General features: G+C 47.1%; 1 protein-coding gene and 1 pseudogene across 2 annotated transcripts in view; both read left to right on the top strand.

Annotated features, from left to right (window-relative positions):
• Positions 1-4,564: 4,564 nt before the first annotated feature.
• On the top strand, positions 4,565-13,273 carry LOC136151248 (N-acetyllactosaminide beta-1,6-N-acetylglucosaminyl-transferase-like; annotated as a pseudogene).
• Positions 13,034-17,014, top strand: part of GCNT2 (glucosaminyl (N-acetyl) transferase 2 (I blood group)) — an 88,207-nt gene continuing 84,226 nt past the window's right edge. Inside the window, exon 1 of one of the 2 annotated variants that reach the window (XM_065912549.1) lies at positions 13,034-14,478. In XM_065912549.1, coding sequence (XP_065768621.1) covers positions 13,560-14,478 — 919 coding nt within the window. In that variant the 5' untranslated portion in view covers positions 13,034-13,559. The remainder of the gene's footprint in view (positions 14,479-17,014) is intronic. The other variant, XM_065912545.1, reaches the window with a different exon arrangement.

Genomic DNA, 17,014 nt, shown 5'->3' with positions numbered 1-17,014 from the left:
CAGGAAGGGAAGAAGAAGGAAGGAGTTTGCCCAGAAGTAATTTCTAGGTGGCTCAGTGGTAAAGAGTCCACCTGAGATGCAGGAGATGCAGGAGACATGGATTTGATCCCTGGGTCAGGAAGATCCCCTGGAGGAGCAAATGGCAACTTGCTCCAGTTTCTTGCCTGGAGAATCCTATGGACAGAGGAGCCTGGTGGGCTACAGTCCACGGGGTGGCAAAGAGCCGGACACGACTGAGCTCACACACACACGCAAGCCTCTAACATGCTTTAGACACGTTATACACACGTTACACACACATTATAGGCTTGCGTGTGTGCCTGTGTGTCTGTCTAATTTTCTCTCTCTCTCTCAGCTAGGCTCCTCTGATTCCCAGTCTCGCTCAAGTTTACACAGTAAGTGCAAGAACCAGAACTCTGCTCTTCTTACCAGGAAAGCAACCCAGTAACAGAACTGTGTGTGCACGCGCACACTTTGTCCCAAATGCTCTAGAATGTTATCAAATCAGATGATCAATGGATGCCACAATTAATGAAAGAACACTTACGCTTACTCTCTTTATGGACACAGAGGACCTGGGGTCAGTTTTCCACTTAGCGGGAGGTTAAAGCTGTCAATGTTTAAGCTCCCCTAACAGAGTGTTAATGGAGAAGGCAATGGCACCCCACTCCAGTACCCTTGCCTGGAAAATCCCATGGACGGAGGAGCCTGGTAGGCTGCAGTCCATGGGGTCGTGAAGAGTCGGACACGACTGAGCGACTTCACGTTCACTTTTCACTTTCATGCATTGGAGGAGGAAATGGCAACCCACTCCAGTGTTCTTGCCTGGAGAGTCCCAGGGACGGGGGAGCCTGGTGGGCTGCCGTCTATGGGGTCGCACAGAGTCGGGCATGACTGAAGCGACTCAGCAGCAGCAGCAGCAACAACAGTCTTAAACTTAAGCCGGTTGGCACCTTAGGGACTCGGGGTTCGTGCTGGCGATGTGAGTGCAGGACCAGATGCCCCAACAGCCATGCTGGGATGGTCTGAAAGCCAGGCTGCAACCCCTACACCTCGGAGTGTACCCCTCATTATTCACCGATTCTAAATTTGCATATTTGTCTACTTTCTAAAATTTGTATTCCCCAAATCAATACTTGTGGTCATTGGCCCACGTGTACAGAGCTGCAAAAAAAAAAAAAAAGCCTGAGTCGCCAGACTTGTACATTCCCAGCTGAAGTCTAACAAGATGATGCTCTGCCTTCTGTTTTAAAAACAATAATTTTATTTATTTATTAAGTTACTTTCAGCTGTGCTTGGGGTTTCTCTAGATGTAGAGAGCGGAAGCTACTCTCTAGTTGCGTGGGGCTCAGGCTTCTCACTGCAGTGGCTTCTCTTGTTTTGGAACATGGGCTCCAGAGGATGGGCTCGGTAACCTTCCTGGACCAGGAATTGAACCAGTATCCCCTGCATCAGCAGGCAGATTCTTATCCCCTGGACCACCAGGGAAGCCCAATGCTCTGCCTTCTTGATTCTGTTCTGAAACAGATGAGCTGAGTATGGAGACAGGACAGGGGCTCCATGGCAGCAAAGAAGTCCAGCTCTGGGGCCAGTCGGATAGGGCTTGAATTCCAACTCTGGCTGCCGTCAGTGATGGGGGGGGGGGGGGGGGTGCGGCGCCCTCAGGCAAGTCATCTCACACAACCGAACTTCTCTGGGGGGGTTTCTAACCCTGACAGCCACGTGATTCCTAAGACCCTCAGGCTGGGACTCTCACTCCTCCAGGAGATCTTCTGACCCAGAGATTGAACTTGGGTCTCATGCATTGCACGTGGGTTCTTTACCATCTGAACCACCAGGGAAAACTCTAAATTACAAGAGAAGGACTAACATAAAACGACTTGATTTTGAGGTGTGTGTCTAGGACATTGGGTAAATTTTTATGTTTAAGACATATCTAATTCTGCAATGAATAATACAAGTGATGCAGCTCACTGCCTTCATATGCTCTCCAGGCTCCTTAGCTGTTGCTGCCAGAATATTCCAAAAAATTCCCACAAATACCCCGGGCTCCAGACCTTTCTGGCTTTTCTTCCACCTGATCTAATTTGTCTCTTGTCCCATTTTTTTCAGAACCTCTGTTAGATGTCCTTGTTTCCAATGACATTTTTTTTGGCCGGGGACCCAGCATGTAGGATCTTAGTTCCCTGAGTAGGGATCGACCCTGAGTCCCCTGCAGTGGAAGCGCTGAGTGCTAACCACTGGACCGCCAGGGAAGTCCCCCAGTGACTTAATGAGATGTATGGAAGTTACTGCTATGCTGTTTTTCTTGAATAACTCAGCAAAACAATTTGCTTCCCCATGAGACCTTCATAAACGTCCTTGTGGAGACTGTGGCTGGCTGATGGGGTTGGGATTTTGAGATCTGGCAGGTTTCTTCAGCAACGCTCAAACGCCACGTTGAGCACTTCTACTGTCTTCAAAGACAGGTTCTTCGTTCCGAGTTGCCCCCAGTCTAGTGGGCAATAAGACGCTGTCATGGCAAGAATTCGCCCTCCTGTCCAGCAGGAGGTCATCCACCAGGCCGAGCTATGCGCCTCACGGCCGCTGGGTGACAGCACTACATCTTGCCAAAGCTGGAGTCACGCTGGGGTCGGGCCGAGCATCGCGCTCTGAATTTCCAGTTCTAGAGTCTCAGGTGAGGCTCTGCGAGTGACCGGGTGCAGAGAAGAACGACAGAACCGTCCACTTTAGTGGATTCTCTGCGTTTACAGTCTGTAAACAAATGGCTATGTTCCAATGGCCTTGTATTCATGCACACTGAAATGTGAATTTCACGTACCGTGAAACATTTTTTCTTTCTTCGAATTTTCTTTCAGCCGTTCAAAAATGTACAGTGATGATGGAGAAGGTCATGGCAGCCCACTCCAGTGTTCTTGCCTGGAGAATCCCTAGGACAGAGGAGCCTGATGGCCTACAGTCCATGGGGTCGCAAAGAGTCGAACACAACTAGAGCGATTTAGCATGCACGCACGGTGTGGAAGAACTAAGTTCTCATCTACCATGGAAGAAAATCAGTATACAATGTCTGAAATGAGTAAATCAAGATACAGCAATAAAGGGTATTTTTTAAAATGCACACAAATTGTACAAAAACATATGGCAGGGACTTCTCTGGACGTCCAGTGGTTAGGACTCTGTCCTTTCAAAAATAAAGACTGCCCTTTCAATGCGGGTGGCGCGGATTTGATTCCTGCTTGGGGAACTAAGATTCCACATGCTATGCGGCCAAAAAAAAAAAGAAAGACAGGTGGATTGCGCCCCCTCTCCCCCGCCATGATGCCCATTGTAGTTTTGCCCACCCCTGATGTGGAGGGAAGAATGACCAGATTTAATTTTATGATGCATGCCTACTATCAACTAGGTGCCCAAAACGCCGTGATCAGTAGACAGAAATCATCTTCCCTGGGCTAGCGGCAGGGCAAACAGGCAAACAGAAAATGGGGTGCCAAGTCCCAGTGGAACAGGGGGAAGGGCTCCTAACCTGAACACGGGAGGCAGGGAAGGGGAACCACACAAGGGTCTGGTGGACAGGAGGAGCTCATCAAGTAAACGTGTGGGAAGAGACTATTCCGGGTAGAATGTTCTCCACCCTGCTAGAGTCGAAACCTGATGCTACCACGAACACATCATTGACTCTCAGGCAGGTGGGCTTCAGTCTCCTCCTGTGGGCATCACGCCCATGCTCACCCCCCAGACCGTCAGGGAGAAAGTGGAGCCAGGAGTGTGATAGAAGGACTTCCCTAGCAGTCCAGTGGTTAAGACTACACACTTCTACTACAAGGGGCCCGGGTTTGATCCTTGGCCAGGGAACTAAGATTCCGCAGGCCACTCAGTGCAGCCCCCCCACCCCCCAAAAATGTGATGCAACATCAATGACAGTTCATTTTCAAGGCATTGCATTTGTGACTTGAGTGAGCTGGTCTGAGTAATCTGCACGATTCCATCCAATCCTGCACGTCAATGAATTCTTGATTTTTATCTTTAGGTAGAGGGATGCAGTGCTGTTGAGGAATTCTGGGTGCCGTCAAGGTTAGTATCTGTCGGTGCCAGCAGTGACCTGCCTCGTGACAAATAAGACGGGCCCTAAACTGAAGAAATAAGCTGTCCCCTGGGCTTAAAGACGACATCAGTGACGGTGATGAGGTCCCTCTCTGGTGGGGGTAAAAGGGCTGTAAGAAGGACCCACGTTCAACCTCCTCCTCCCCACCCTCCCGGGAGAACACCCTGAGTTGGCAGCTGTGACAGATTGGCCAGGGTCTTCACTTGAAGCTGGCCTGGACCAAGGTACACACCACCACATCGCTCTTGCTGCGTTGGCCCCAGTGGCTTAGGTTCTTGGATCCACTCCGTTCCTTCATTGTAAGAGAAGAACTTCAAGCTTGGGGTTGACCCCTTGACCCTTAAGTGAGAGGCACTGTTTCTCTTCTTGCTCAAAATAAGAAGCAGAAGTTGATTCTCCAACAGTCAGAGGATGAAGCTGGGGCTGACTCTGCAATGATACACCGTGACAAACGCAGGAGCGATGGTAGGAAACATGAGGCTGAAGATGTTCGAGTTTGTTGTGGGGCTTACGGCCATTTCGATAACTCTTTGGTTCCTGTATACCGACCATTTCAACCTGCCAAAACACCTGCTCGTGGGAAAAATTGCAAACTCCTCGGTGCTTGCAGAGGTCTGTGACATGGCTGTAGCAGGGAAGAAAATCTTGGGTGGAAATATACCAATGACGCCACTGAAAGACATAACTTGCCAACGATACCTGACCCAGAATCACTACATAATGAAACCTCTGTCCAAAGAAGAAGCTGAGTTCCCTTTGGCATATGTCATGGTCATCCACAAGGACTTGGATACATTCCAGAGGCTCTTCAGGGCTGTCTACATGCCTCAGAACGTCTACTGTGTTCACGTGGACGAGAAAGCGACCGCTGAATTTAAAGATGCGGTACAGCGATTACTGAGCTGCTTCCCAAATGCCTTCCTGGCTTCCAAGATGGAGTCTGTGGTCTACGCAGGAATTTCCAGGCTCCAGGCTGACCTGAACTGCCTGCAAGACCTCATAAACTCGGAGGTCCCGTGGAAATACACCATCAACACCTGTGGGCAAGATTTCCCCCTGAAAACCAACCGGGAGATCATCCAGTATCTCAAAGGATTTAAAGGGAAAAACATCACCCTCGGGGTGCTGCCTCCTCCTCACATTATCAGAAGGACCAAATACAGGCACTTGGAGCAGGGATACGGTTTGTTTTCCTTTATGCTGCGTACTTGGATAAGAAAAATGCCACCTCCCCATAATCTCACCATTTACTTTGGTTCCGCCTACGTAGCGCTTACAAGAGAATTTGTTAATTTTTGTTCTCCGAGACCAGAGGGCTGTTGACTTACTTGAGTGGTCGAGGGACACCTACTCCCCTGATGAGCATTTCTGGGTGACACTGAACAGGATTCCAGGTATGTGGGACTTGATTCCGTTCTACATAAAGTCTGGAAGCACTGTGCGTGTTTGTGCGTGTGTGTTTGTGCGTGTGTATATGTGCAAGTATTTTACACTTGAAACTGTCCTTAATTGTGTTACATATGTCCACTTTGGGGCTTCCCTGGTGGCTCAGCGGTAAAGAATTCTCGCCTGCAATGCAGGAGACGCAGGTTTGATCCCTGGGTCGGGAAGATCCCCTGGAGGAGGGTATGGGAATCCACTCCAGTATTCTTGCCTGGAAAATCCCATGGACAGAGGAGCCTGGTGAGCTACAATCCATAGGGTCACAAAGAACTGGACACAACTGAAGTGACTATGCACGCATGCATATTCACCTATGTTTCCAGCTTTATCGGCACCCTATAGATTTTCGTGTGTCTGTTTCAATGGAATTCATAGAACATAAGTTAATTGTCTTGCATCTCAATATACTGTTTGCTTAGAGAAGGTGCCTATCAAGTTTTGACATGGTCATAAGTCTTTGATAGGACAAGTGAAACTGGTTTTTTAAATCAATTATATTATGTTGTTTGTGAAAATCTCTTAGTTGTGTCCAGCTGTTTGCGACCCTGTGGGCTGAACAGTCCATGAGGTTCTCCAGGCTAGAATACTGGAATGAGTAGCCTTTCCCTTCTCCAGGGGATCTTCCCGACCCAGGAATTGAACCAGGGTGTCCTGCATTGCAGACGGATTCTTCCAGTTATTTTCAATGTGGGTTATTCATTGTTTCATTTTTGTGTGAATTCGAATCGCTCAGGTTGGGAAAGTTTGAGATCTGGAAAATGTCAACAAAATTTCTATAAGAACAAGGTGAAATAATTCAACCTTTCCAAATCAAATTTTTTTTAACTGACCAGAACTTTCCAGAGTTCCGGATGGTCAGACTGTGAATCGTAGACTACGCTTAGGTCTGGCCACAGGGCGGCCTCGCTTCGGTGAGTGGAAACCTGCCCTCCTGTCCGCTCTGTGCTCTAGGTTTGCAGGAGTCAAGAGCTCACCCTCTGTGTAGAATTTGAAAATCCTGTACTAGTCATTGATGAGCAGAATATTAAAATATTTTTTTTCTCCGGACTTCCTTGGTGATCCAATGGTTGGGAATCTTCTTTCCAAAGCAGGGGGTGCAGGTTCTATTCCTGACTGGGGAACTCAGATCCCACATGCCAAGGGGCGACTAAGCCCACGCCCCACAGCTACTGAGCCAGGAGGCTGCAACTAAGACCCAACGCAGTCAAATGAATAAGATAATAATTTAAAAGAAACATTTTTTCTTGTTATAAAATATAATCCTATTGTAGAAAAGCTGTGAAATAGAAGTTGGTATGTAGAAACTAAGAAAATCTAAAAAAGCAGAAGTTCTACATTGCACAAATTGAGAAATAATTGCTGTGCATATATATTGGGTAATTGCGTTTGTTTTCATAGTATGGATGTATTAGAATTTGCTTAACAATTCCTCAGTTGTTGAGCGTGTGTTTCCAGTTTTTTCACTATGGAAAATGCTATTGCAATTAATGCTGGGAAGTATCAAAACTAAGTCACACCTTTTCACATACAGCTTTGTCAGGCGTCAGTATATCTGCCTCTGGAGTGAGCTCAGATCCAACTCTCTTAGAGGGCACTCCAGATCTGGGGCTATGGGCTTTCCCACCTGGGACTAAATTTGAGGGTGAACTTTAAGTACAAATAACCTGGAAAGAGGACTCCCTGGTGCTCTAGTGGCTAAGACCCCACACTTCCAGGAGTTTTAGGGGTCTGGGTGCCAACCCTGAACTGGAGACTAGATCCCACATGCCATAGCTAAGACCTGATGAAACCAAATAAATAAAATAAAATTTAAAATAAATAGTAAACAAAAAAAAGAATCTGTGAAGAAAATTCAAAAGTTCTTTCTCTGGGAAAAGCAAACCTCTGCATGGATAAACTGGACAGTAGTCTCAGGAAAGTTGTGGTTTAGTTGCTCAGTCGTGTCTGACTCTTTGCAACCCCATGGACTGTAGCCTGCCAGGCTTCCCTGTCCAAGGGATTTCCCGGGCAAGAATCCTGGAGTGGGTTGCCATTTCCTTCTTCAGGGGATCTTCCTGACCCAGGGATGGAACCCGAGGCTCCTGCATTGACATGGGCTCTATTTTGAGTGTCCTAGTGGGAGATGCAGTTATATCAAGGACAGTTATCTCCCCCATGGTGACATCTTACAACATTTCTGAAGTTGCAAGTGTTAGATTCAAAGCTTCCAGGACTCTGTAGGGCCGGGTAAGAGCCAGTGTTGGATAACAGTAACTTGAGACTCCAAGACTCCAGGTTGTTTGAAGGCTCAGTCTTTGGGACTCTGAAGGACAGGCCTTTGGGAATGGGACTGAGGCAAACAGAACGTTATGCTTCCACATTCCAGCTTTTGTTATTCTGCGTTTAAATACCAGCGTAAGCTCCAATAACGGCCTCCATCATAAGAGAAGGAGAGGATTCACCCTAGGATGCTCCCAGGCAACTTTATCCTCCTGAGAATGGAGAGAGATAGGGGTCAATCTGCTAGAAAACTACTGAGAGAGGAGGTTTTCTGGAAACATCACCTCTTTTATTAAAACTGAGGTATAGTTGATTTACACGTTCTTTTAGTTTCTGATATATGGCAAAGTGACTCACTTATATATATTCTTTTTCAGATTCTTTTCCATTGTAGGTTATTACAAGATACTTCCCAGGTGGTGCTAGTGGTAAAGAAACCGCCTGTCAATGCAGATGTAAGACTTGTGGGTTCAATCCCTGGGTAGGGACGATCCCCTGCAGAAGGAAATGGCAACCCACTCCAGTATTCTTGCTGGGAAATCCCATGGACAGAGGAGCCTGGTGGGCTTCCAGTGGGCTCACAGGGCTGCAAAGAGTGGGACATGACTGAGCAACTTGGCACGCAACCCTGAGCTGCTCTTCGTCTGTCAGCTCTTGGCCTCAGCTTTGCATTATACCAATGATATTTAATGGGCTGTTTTGACAAGAACCAGCTCTGGGCTTCCCTGGTGGCCCAGTGGTTAGGACTCCGAGCTTCCATTGCAGGGGATGTGGGTTCCATCCCTGGTCAGGGAAGGTCCTGCATGCTGCCTGGCGCGGCCAAAGAGAGAAAGAAAAGAACCAGCTTTTGCTTACATTTTCCTGCTATCCTATTTCCAGGGATTTTATGTCAAAAAACTGCAACCTTCCCCACCTCCTCCCCTCACTCCTTTCTTCCCAGTGGCTTTCCCTCAAGGTCTGAAATTCGCTCTGATGTCTCTGGCCACTCTCCGGCTGTGTGCTTTCTGTATGTTACTTCTGGAATCTTCCAGCTGCACCCGGACGTTGATGTTGGAAAAAACCCAGACTCAGAGGCATGGGTGATCTGCCTGAGAGGAGGCCAGCCTTGGAGGTCCCCGAGTGAGAGCAGGGGTTGTTTTCTCAAATTTACTCCAGAGGAAGCAGGGAGGTGTAAGATCAAATGACTTTCTCAGACGCGCCGGGCTGTGAAGAGTGGCTTTGACTCAACTGGAGACCTTCCTTCACACAATCCAGGCTGTTTCTCATCGCTCTTTCTCAACCACGAGTGGGGCTATTTTGAGTCCTGGTGCTTCAGACTGTTTCCTGTGGCTAATAAAAAAAAAAAATAAACCACACCCCACAGAGATGAAGGTAAAGCAGAGTCCAGAATTTAGTATAGTAAACGTACAGACAAACAGAAAGAGGAGGGAGAGAAAGGAGAAAGATGTACAGAGAAGAGAGTCCGGCCAGAGACAGAGCCGGAAAAAAACACAAAAGGTGACAAGCTCGTGAAACCAGTTTAACCCGAGCCGCTCTTTCTCTGTGATCGCTGTGGACGCGGCCCCAGTTTCCACTTGGTTTCCCTGGTTTCTCGCTTGGGCACAGAGGTGCTGTCACAATGAAGTGGATGCATGAGAAGTGCTTTGGGTACCGGTGTGTGGAGAAACCGCTCCGTGCAAACGGAGCCCTTCTCTTCTGCACCCTTTCTGCGGTCAGCCGTGGGGGTTAAACTCTCGCTGCAATTTTCGTAGTAGGATGAAAGTGAGTTTACGTCCTGGAGTGGGAATTCCTAAGAGCGAGCGTTACGTAGAAATAAGCAAGTAGGGGTTGAATCTAGGACTTCATCGTACACCCAACCATGTACTGAGGAGTCGACCACAAGTCTCCCCTGGGGGACGACTTCTCCAGAATTCTAACCTCAGTCGGTGCCTCCAACTTAGAATTGGGGGTATCAGTTTTGACCTGGGACTTGCCTGGTAAGTCCGGTGGCTGAGAATCTGCCTGCCCATGCGGGGGACATGGGTTCAATCCCCAGTCTGGGGAGATTCCACGTGACGAGGAGACTAAGGCCACGCGCCACAACTATTGAGCCCACGCGCTGCAACTCCCGAAGCCCACCCACCTAAGCCTGCGCTCTGCAACGAGAGAAGTCAGGGGATGAGAAGCCCGCGCCCTGCAACGAAACGTAGCCTCCTGCTCGCCGCAACTAGAGGAAGGCTATGCACAGCAGCGAAGACCCAGGACAGCCAAAAATTAATTAATTAAAAAATAGTTTTTGACCTAATGTTCAAACTGAGGAAAAGGATGGCTGTGCTTTTTCGTCACTTATTACCATCGCTTCTACCATCTTGCACAAATGGCAAGAGCCTCCTGCCCAGAATTCAGAAGAATGGTGAGTGGGGTCCTGCAAAAGGGCCTCAGGAAAACCAGAGTCTCCCACAGAACCATCAGGAGAGTAAACATCAGATAGCACTGGGGTAGTGCAAAAAGGATCAACACTAAAAATGTCTAGCATTGTCAAAAGTCTTCTGATTTTAAGGGTTTAGGGTTAGGATTCCACTGCAGCCAAGTGCCAACTTGCAAACGTTCTTCACCTTGTAACTTTAAACTCAGGGAGTTGTAGGAACTTCAAGGACTGGTGGTCCAGGCATTATGAATCCACGTTGCAATGCAGAGGACACAGGTTCAATCCCTGGCCAGGGATCTAAGGTCCCACTTGCCACGGAGCAGTTAGGGAAGCCCGAGAGCTGCAACAGAAGATCCCACAGGACACAACGAAGACCTGGCAGCCAAATAAACAATATTAAAATAACAACAACAATAAGAGCAAACTCGGGGAGCTGTAAATTCAGGGTAGAACAGCCAAATAATTAGAGGTGCTTTTATGCAAGAAACCTCCGGAGAAATGGAACTGTGCCAAGAATGAGGAGACAGCCAAAATAAGCGAAGGGGGAGTTTGTGTCATCATCTGCATGTACGAGGAGAAAAAGTTATACAAACTATTTGACTCATTTCGAAAGCATAATTAAGCACAGATGTCCCCATTTTTGACCCCTGAGGAGCCTTTCTGCACAGGTGCAGTCAGGGAGCTCTCCTGTAAGTCCAGGATGAAGACTGTGGTCATCATCTTCTCACTCAAGCAGAGCTCAGCTCCTCTCTGCTCCTGCCTTTATCTCTGCCGTGGAGCACCAACAGGAGACGGGCTCCCACTGCCCAGCCTGGGGCCCCACTGTCTCCAGCCTCAGCCCCACTCATGGACTGGGGGACCGTGAACCCTTGATACGTTTTTCTCATTGTCTTCTCACGACTGACTTATGAAGGTGGTAAAACTATTCTCATGTTTTACAGATACGGGAACGCCTTTGGTTTATACGTATATGGAATCTGAGAACGTCTCTCCTTCAGTTCTGGTGTTGTTCAGTCACTAAGTCCTGTCTGACTCTTTTGTGACCCCACAGGCTGTAGCCCACCAGGCTCCTCTGTCCATGGGATTCTCCGGGCAAAAATAGGGAGCAGGTTGCCATTTCCTCCTCCAGGGGATCTTCCCAACCAAGAGATCAAATCCATGTTTCCTGTGTCTCCTGCCTTGGCAGGCGAATTCTTTACCACTGAGCCACCCAGGAACCTGGGCTTAGATGAAATAAACTTGATATTCACTAACTTCAGCTTTAGGCCCTATGCAATTTGGGGGTTATAATGGGCTGCTAGGTTTTTAGGGGTATTTTTATTATTATTCTGTAAATATCTTTTTAAAAAAAATATTTATTCATTTGCCTGCATCGGATCTTAGGTGCAACACTTGAGACAAGGCACAGAACCCACATCCCTTGCATTGCATGACAGATTCTTAACCACTAGACCACTGGGAAGTCCCTGTTTTTTGTTTTTGTTTTTTTTTTAATTAGCTTTTATTCATCTTAGTGTAGTAAGTCAGGTGGTGAGGTTCGCTTGCTCATGTGCCTTTTTAAAGACCTTACCTCATAGCAGAGAAAATTAAGTGCTGGAAAGAATGGTTCAACAGCCAGTCATATGCCACGCTTTATGGCATAGCCAGCCAATATGTAGAGGGAGGTGTTGCCGGGAGCCGCTATGGGAGGTCCCGCCCGTGACGAGGTCATGAAGAAAATACCCGGCAGGCAAGGCCGCCCGGGACCCCATCCATGACGAGGTCATGAGGAAAAAACCTGACAGACAAGGCCGTCTAGGATAAGGCACCCTCCAGGTTGGCCTCAGCCTCTACCCCACCCTGTATCTCCCCCCTTTTCTGCTGTTGTTCTTGCTTGCCCTGCTGCGGATTCTTGTGTTGCCTGCCGAGAGCTCTCCTGTTCCTCTTTCACTGAATGAGGCCCAACTTAAAACCCTAATTAATAAATCTCCTGGACGCTGGTACCCTATGAAGGGGCCAGGGATGAAGAAAATGCTTCAATTCAAACCCTTTTGCTGGCATTCTGGCTTGTGTGATAAATATGTGCTCTCATTGCAAAAAATGCTCTTGATTGTTCTAAACATCCTAAGCACAGTACGCTAACAAAAGAAACTATTAAGCATAGGCCCCTTCACGGGATGAGAAAAGCTCCACAAATATTATAGCCACAAATGTGCCTAATAGAAAATAGCTTAGATAGAGATTAGCTGGCGACTTCTTGCAGGTGGTTAACTTTTAGACTAAGAGCCTGTTTTGTGCCATATCTGCTGTTTCTGCAGTCTTTCGCATTTCTGTCCTGTAAAAATGTAATCCTATCTAGTTCCCATAGAGATGAGCTTATTAGAAAGAAAATAGATTAATTATAAGAAAAACAGGGTCGGCTACTGAAGTTGCTTAAGTCACACCAGGTGCAAGCCGTAAAATATTAGCGGGGCTGAAGGCCAAATGATAAGAAAGACTCTTGTGAAGGAAAGTATGTGGGTAACATCCTGTTTCTGTTGAAGGTCAAGTTGCTGCAATGTTTTGAGATGCCCTGTGTGTAAGCAACACGCACTTCCCCCAAAGATGTTGCTAAAGGTATAAAGAGGCCACGCAAAAATAAACTCCAGACCCAGCCCCGGGCTTTGTCTCACTCTCTCTCTCATTCGCCGATGCCGTTCATCCTGAGGGTTCCCCTGGATCCTGCCGGGGCTGGACCCCGGCAGGGCGTGTGTGCAAAAAGACAAGGTGAGGTGATTAATTTTTAAGTACTAGATATTTATTGACAGAGTATCTCTCCAGGCACTGTTCACATGCTCGGGACCAATGCTTATAACTTGGCAGTGCTATTTGAGCAAACAAGCTCAGTCAGTTGAATGCAATGATTAACAGGAAGTTGGGGAGCTGACACAGTCGCCAGCCTCCTGGCTGAGAGAAGAGGCCGGGGTTAAAGTCTGAGAGCGGCGACTCGCAGAACCGTCCCTTCACCCTCACTCATCTTCCCGTAGGGAAAGGTGGACACGCCGGAGTCAGAACCTCCGTGGGGCAACTTTTTTTTGGTGTAGAAACAGGTTGCAAGATAAGTGAGGGGAGGAAACACAAAAGCAAATCCCTTAGAGTTCCTTCAGAAATGTGTTGGAGAAAGGTGGAAAAGCGGCACCGCGGGGAATGAAGAGGAAAGGAAGACCGAAAAAGGACGAGCAGGATCAGCCGGCAGGTCATGGAGCGGCCGGTCAGAGCTGCGTCCACCTGGAGGATGGTTATGGATTTCGGAGAAAATGTAAGTTAAGTCTGTCTGCCCTCTGACCACATGTCCCAAGAGACATTCGACTCATTTCCTGGCTTTGAACGATGGGGTTTTGGAAGCGTTGTCTCTTCTGTGTGTCTCTGGCCACCACCCTGATTTTTGTGTTTGTTTGCAACAAGTTAGGGGAGAATAAAAATTTCCTGCAAGCTTCCATATCCAATGCTTCACTGTTATCAGAAGTCTGTCACCAGATTTTTAAGGGGAAGAGTTTTTACCCTAAAAAGAACGCATTGAAGAGTACCTTCAGTGAAACCACCTGTCCTGAGTACGTGGCTCAGAGTCACTACATAACAAAAACACTCTCTGAAGAAGAGGCTGGCTTCCCCTTGGCTTATGTGATGACCATCCACAAAGACTTTGGCACTTTTGAGAGGCTCTTCAGGGCTATTTACATGCCCCAAAACGTCTACTGTGTTCACGTGGACGAAAAGGCGACAGACACATTCAAAGGTTCGGTGGAGCAGTTACTGAGCTGCTTCCCAAATGCTTTTCTGGCTTCCAAGATGGAGCCCGTGGTCTATGGTGGGATTTCCAGGCTCCAGGCTGACCTGAACTGCATGAAACATCTTGTGGCCTCAGAGGTTCCGTGGAAATACATCCTCAACACCTGTGGGCAAGATTTCCCCCTGAAAACCAACAGGGAGATCATTCGGCATCTGAAGGGATTTAAAGGGAAAAACATCACCCCCGGGGTGCTGCCCCCAGCTCACGCAATTGGGCGAACTAAATATGTTCACCGGGAGCTACTAAACCGAAAAGATTCCTATGTGATTAAAACCACAAAATTGAAAACACCGCCTCCTCACAACATGACCGTTTACTTTGGCACTGCCTATGTGGCCCTCACAAGGGAATTCGCAAACTTCGTCCTTCAAGACCCACTGGCGCTTGACTTACTGTCCTGGTCCAAGGACACGTACAGCCCTGATGAACACTTCTGGGTCACCCTCAATAGGATTCCTGGTATGTATATCTCTTAACTTTTGCTGTTATGAATAAACATCGCATGCCCAATACTGAATTAACCACTGAAAAATAAGTGTTTAAAAATTAACACCTTCATAAAGATCTTTCTTCATGTGAGTTCTATCCCTGGGTCAGGAAGATGCCCTGGAGAAGGGCTTGGCAAGCCACTCCAGTATTCCTGCCTGGAGACTCCTGTGGACAGAGGATCCTGGTGGGCTACAGTTCATAGGGATGCTAAGACTCGATTGAAGTGACTTAGCACACATTTACAGTTTCAAATGTTCATTAAAATATCTTTATAGCAGCTCTGCTCACAGGGTGGGTAGTGTAACTCATCTTCATTTTGTGTTGTTGTTGTTCAGTCACTGAATCGTGACTGGCTCTTCTGCAACCCACCCCGGGGACTGCAGCCCGCCAGGCTCCTCTGTCCATGGGATTTCCCAGGCAGTGGGGTGCCGTTTCCTTCTCCAGGGGATTTGCCCTACCCAAGGATCAAACCCATGTCCCCTGCCTCTGCTGCTTTGGCAGGCGGGTTCCTTACCACTGTGCCACCTAGGAAGCCCAAAGATTCCTAGACGAATGCCTTTATTTTATAGACAAAGAAGCTTCAGCGTGGTTGCATGATGTGTTCAAGTTACTCAGCTAGCAGGCAAATGTACCAATTGTATCAGGTCACCTAACCCTGATGTTCTTTTAAGGTGGTTTCCTAAATTAGTTGTTCGGTTGTTCCTAAATCAACTTCACCTTGGTCCTTGGTCCAAGTTCCAAATGCCTTAAATAATCTCCACCTGTTTACAGTGAACTAACTTCAGTTCTGCTAGTTCGATTGGAAATAAAAATTCAGATTCCTAGTTCAAAGGAAAACTAACTTGAATCTACATAAGGATTAGTTTTTTCTCAAGAATTACTAATTCTTGAGATTAGTGGTTCAGCCCTAGATACATAATAAAGTCTCCTGGAGCTTGTAGAAATACATTTCCTGATTTCCTGGGTGGATGTGAACTTCAGTATTTGTTCAGCCTCCAGGAAATTCTCAGGAACAGTCAGGGCTGTGAACGACTGTGGATGCTTATTTTTGATGTTGGTATACAAAGCTTGCTAGACTTAGAATGCTTTTTAAACCTATGGTTTTCCCAGAGCAGGAATGAGCGATGTTGTAGTGATAAAAGATATCAAGACAAGGACCTAGTGTATAGCACAGGGCAATATCTTGTAATAACGTCTATTGGAAGATGACCTGAAAAAGTTTTCCCGGTGGCTTAGCAGTAAAGAGTCTGCCTGTAGTACAGGAGACACAAGTTCAGTTCCTGGGTCGGGAAGATCCCCTGGAGGAGGGTTGGGCAATCCACTCCAGTATTCTTGCCTGTAAATCCCATGGACAGAGGAGCCCGGCAGGCTATAGTCTGTAGGGTTGCATATATATATATGTGCATGTGCGGTCAGTTGCTTCAGTTGTGTCCAGTTCTTTGCAACCCTATAAATGTATATATCACTTTGCTGTATACTTTAAACTAGCACAACACTGTGAATCAACTATGTTTGAATAAAAAAATTTTTTTTAATTAAGAAAAAAATAAACTGACCTCTTTTGGCAGAGATCACAGTCAAAAAAGAAATCAGGGCTCAAGAAAGTGAAGTGAAGGGACTTCCCTGTGGTCCAGTGGTTAAGAATCCGCCTCCCAGTGCAGATCTGGTTCAATTCCTGGTTGGGGAACTAAGATCCCACATGCCTTGGGGCAACCAAGCCTGTGAGCCAGAACTAACACCCAACTAACTCATGATGCTGCCAAAAACAATAAAATTTTAAAAAGAAACTGAATTGGAGGAGTCATGACCGTTTAGCTGTTCATGTGGAGTTGTAATACCCAGAATAAGGGAAATAAAAGCCCCACGTTTCTCTTATGTGTTGCTTGGACCAAATATGGTATCGACCATTTCCGTGAATCTAGGATTTAGAAGAGTGAACAAACCCAAGGGATGTTTGGAAGCTGAGGCTGGAGAAATGGTGTCAAGGAAACTCATTTATCAAGTGTTGGACAGATGGCCTGTGAGTGTCTTGCACTCTGGAGCCCATGAGTCTAACTAATGAGTCTAATCAATTTATTGAACAGAAATGTTGCATCCTCAACATGATTTATCTATTGGAACTAGATTGTTACATCTCTGATAAAGATCAGCAGTTACAGGTCAGCAAGACAATGGAAAACAAATGGACTGCTCCATGCGTTTCAAAACGTTTCAAGGAGGGAGCCTTTAGAATTGCTTCTGTGTTATGCGTCTGGAGGATCCTTGTTAGAGGCCTTCACTGGACCAGCCAACTTTTACAAGACCAGAGGCAGGCCTGAGAGTAGGGCTTGGTCGTGAGGAGGTGAGGGAACTAGAAGCTTAAGTGGCTGTCTTGTTTAATGGTTCCTCCTGCTATGTGAACATCTAGGTCATTTCTGTTTCAAGGGTCCTTCTTTGCTGATTATGAGTTTGTTGGGTATTTGCTTTGGACGTTTTAACATTCTTCTAGTTGACTGCAGTGATGGTG

The sequence above is a fragment of the Muntiacus reevesi genome, chromosome 20 (assembly GCF_963930625.1).
Source record: "Muntiacus reevesi chromosome 20, mMunRee1.1, whole genome shotgun sequence".
Taxonomy (NCBI): Eukaryota; Metazoa; Chordata; class Mammalia; order Artiodactyla; family Cervidae; genus Muntiacus; species Muntiacus reevesi.
Note: the sequence above shows the minus strand (reverse complement) of the source record. Positions and strands in the feature narration are given on the sequence as shown.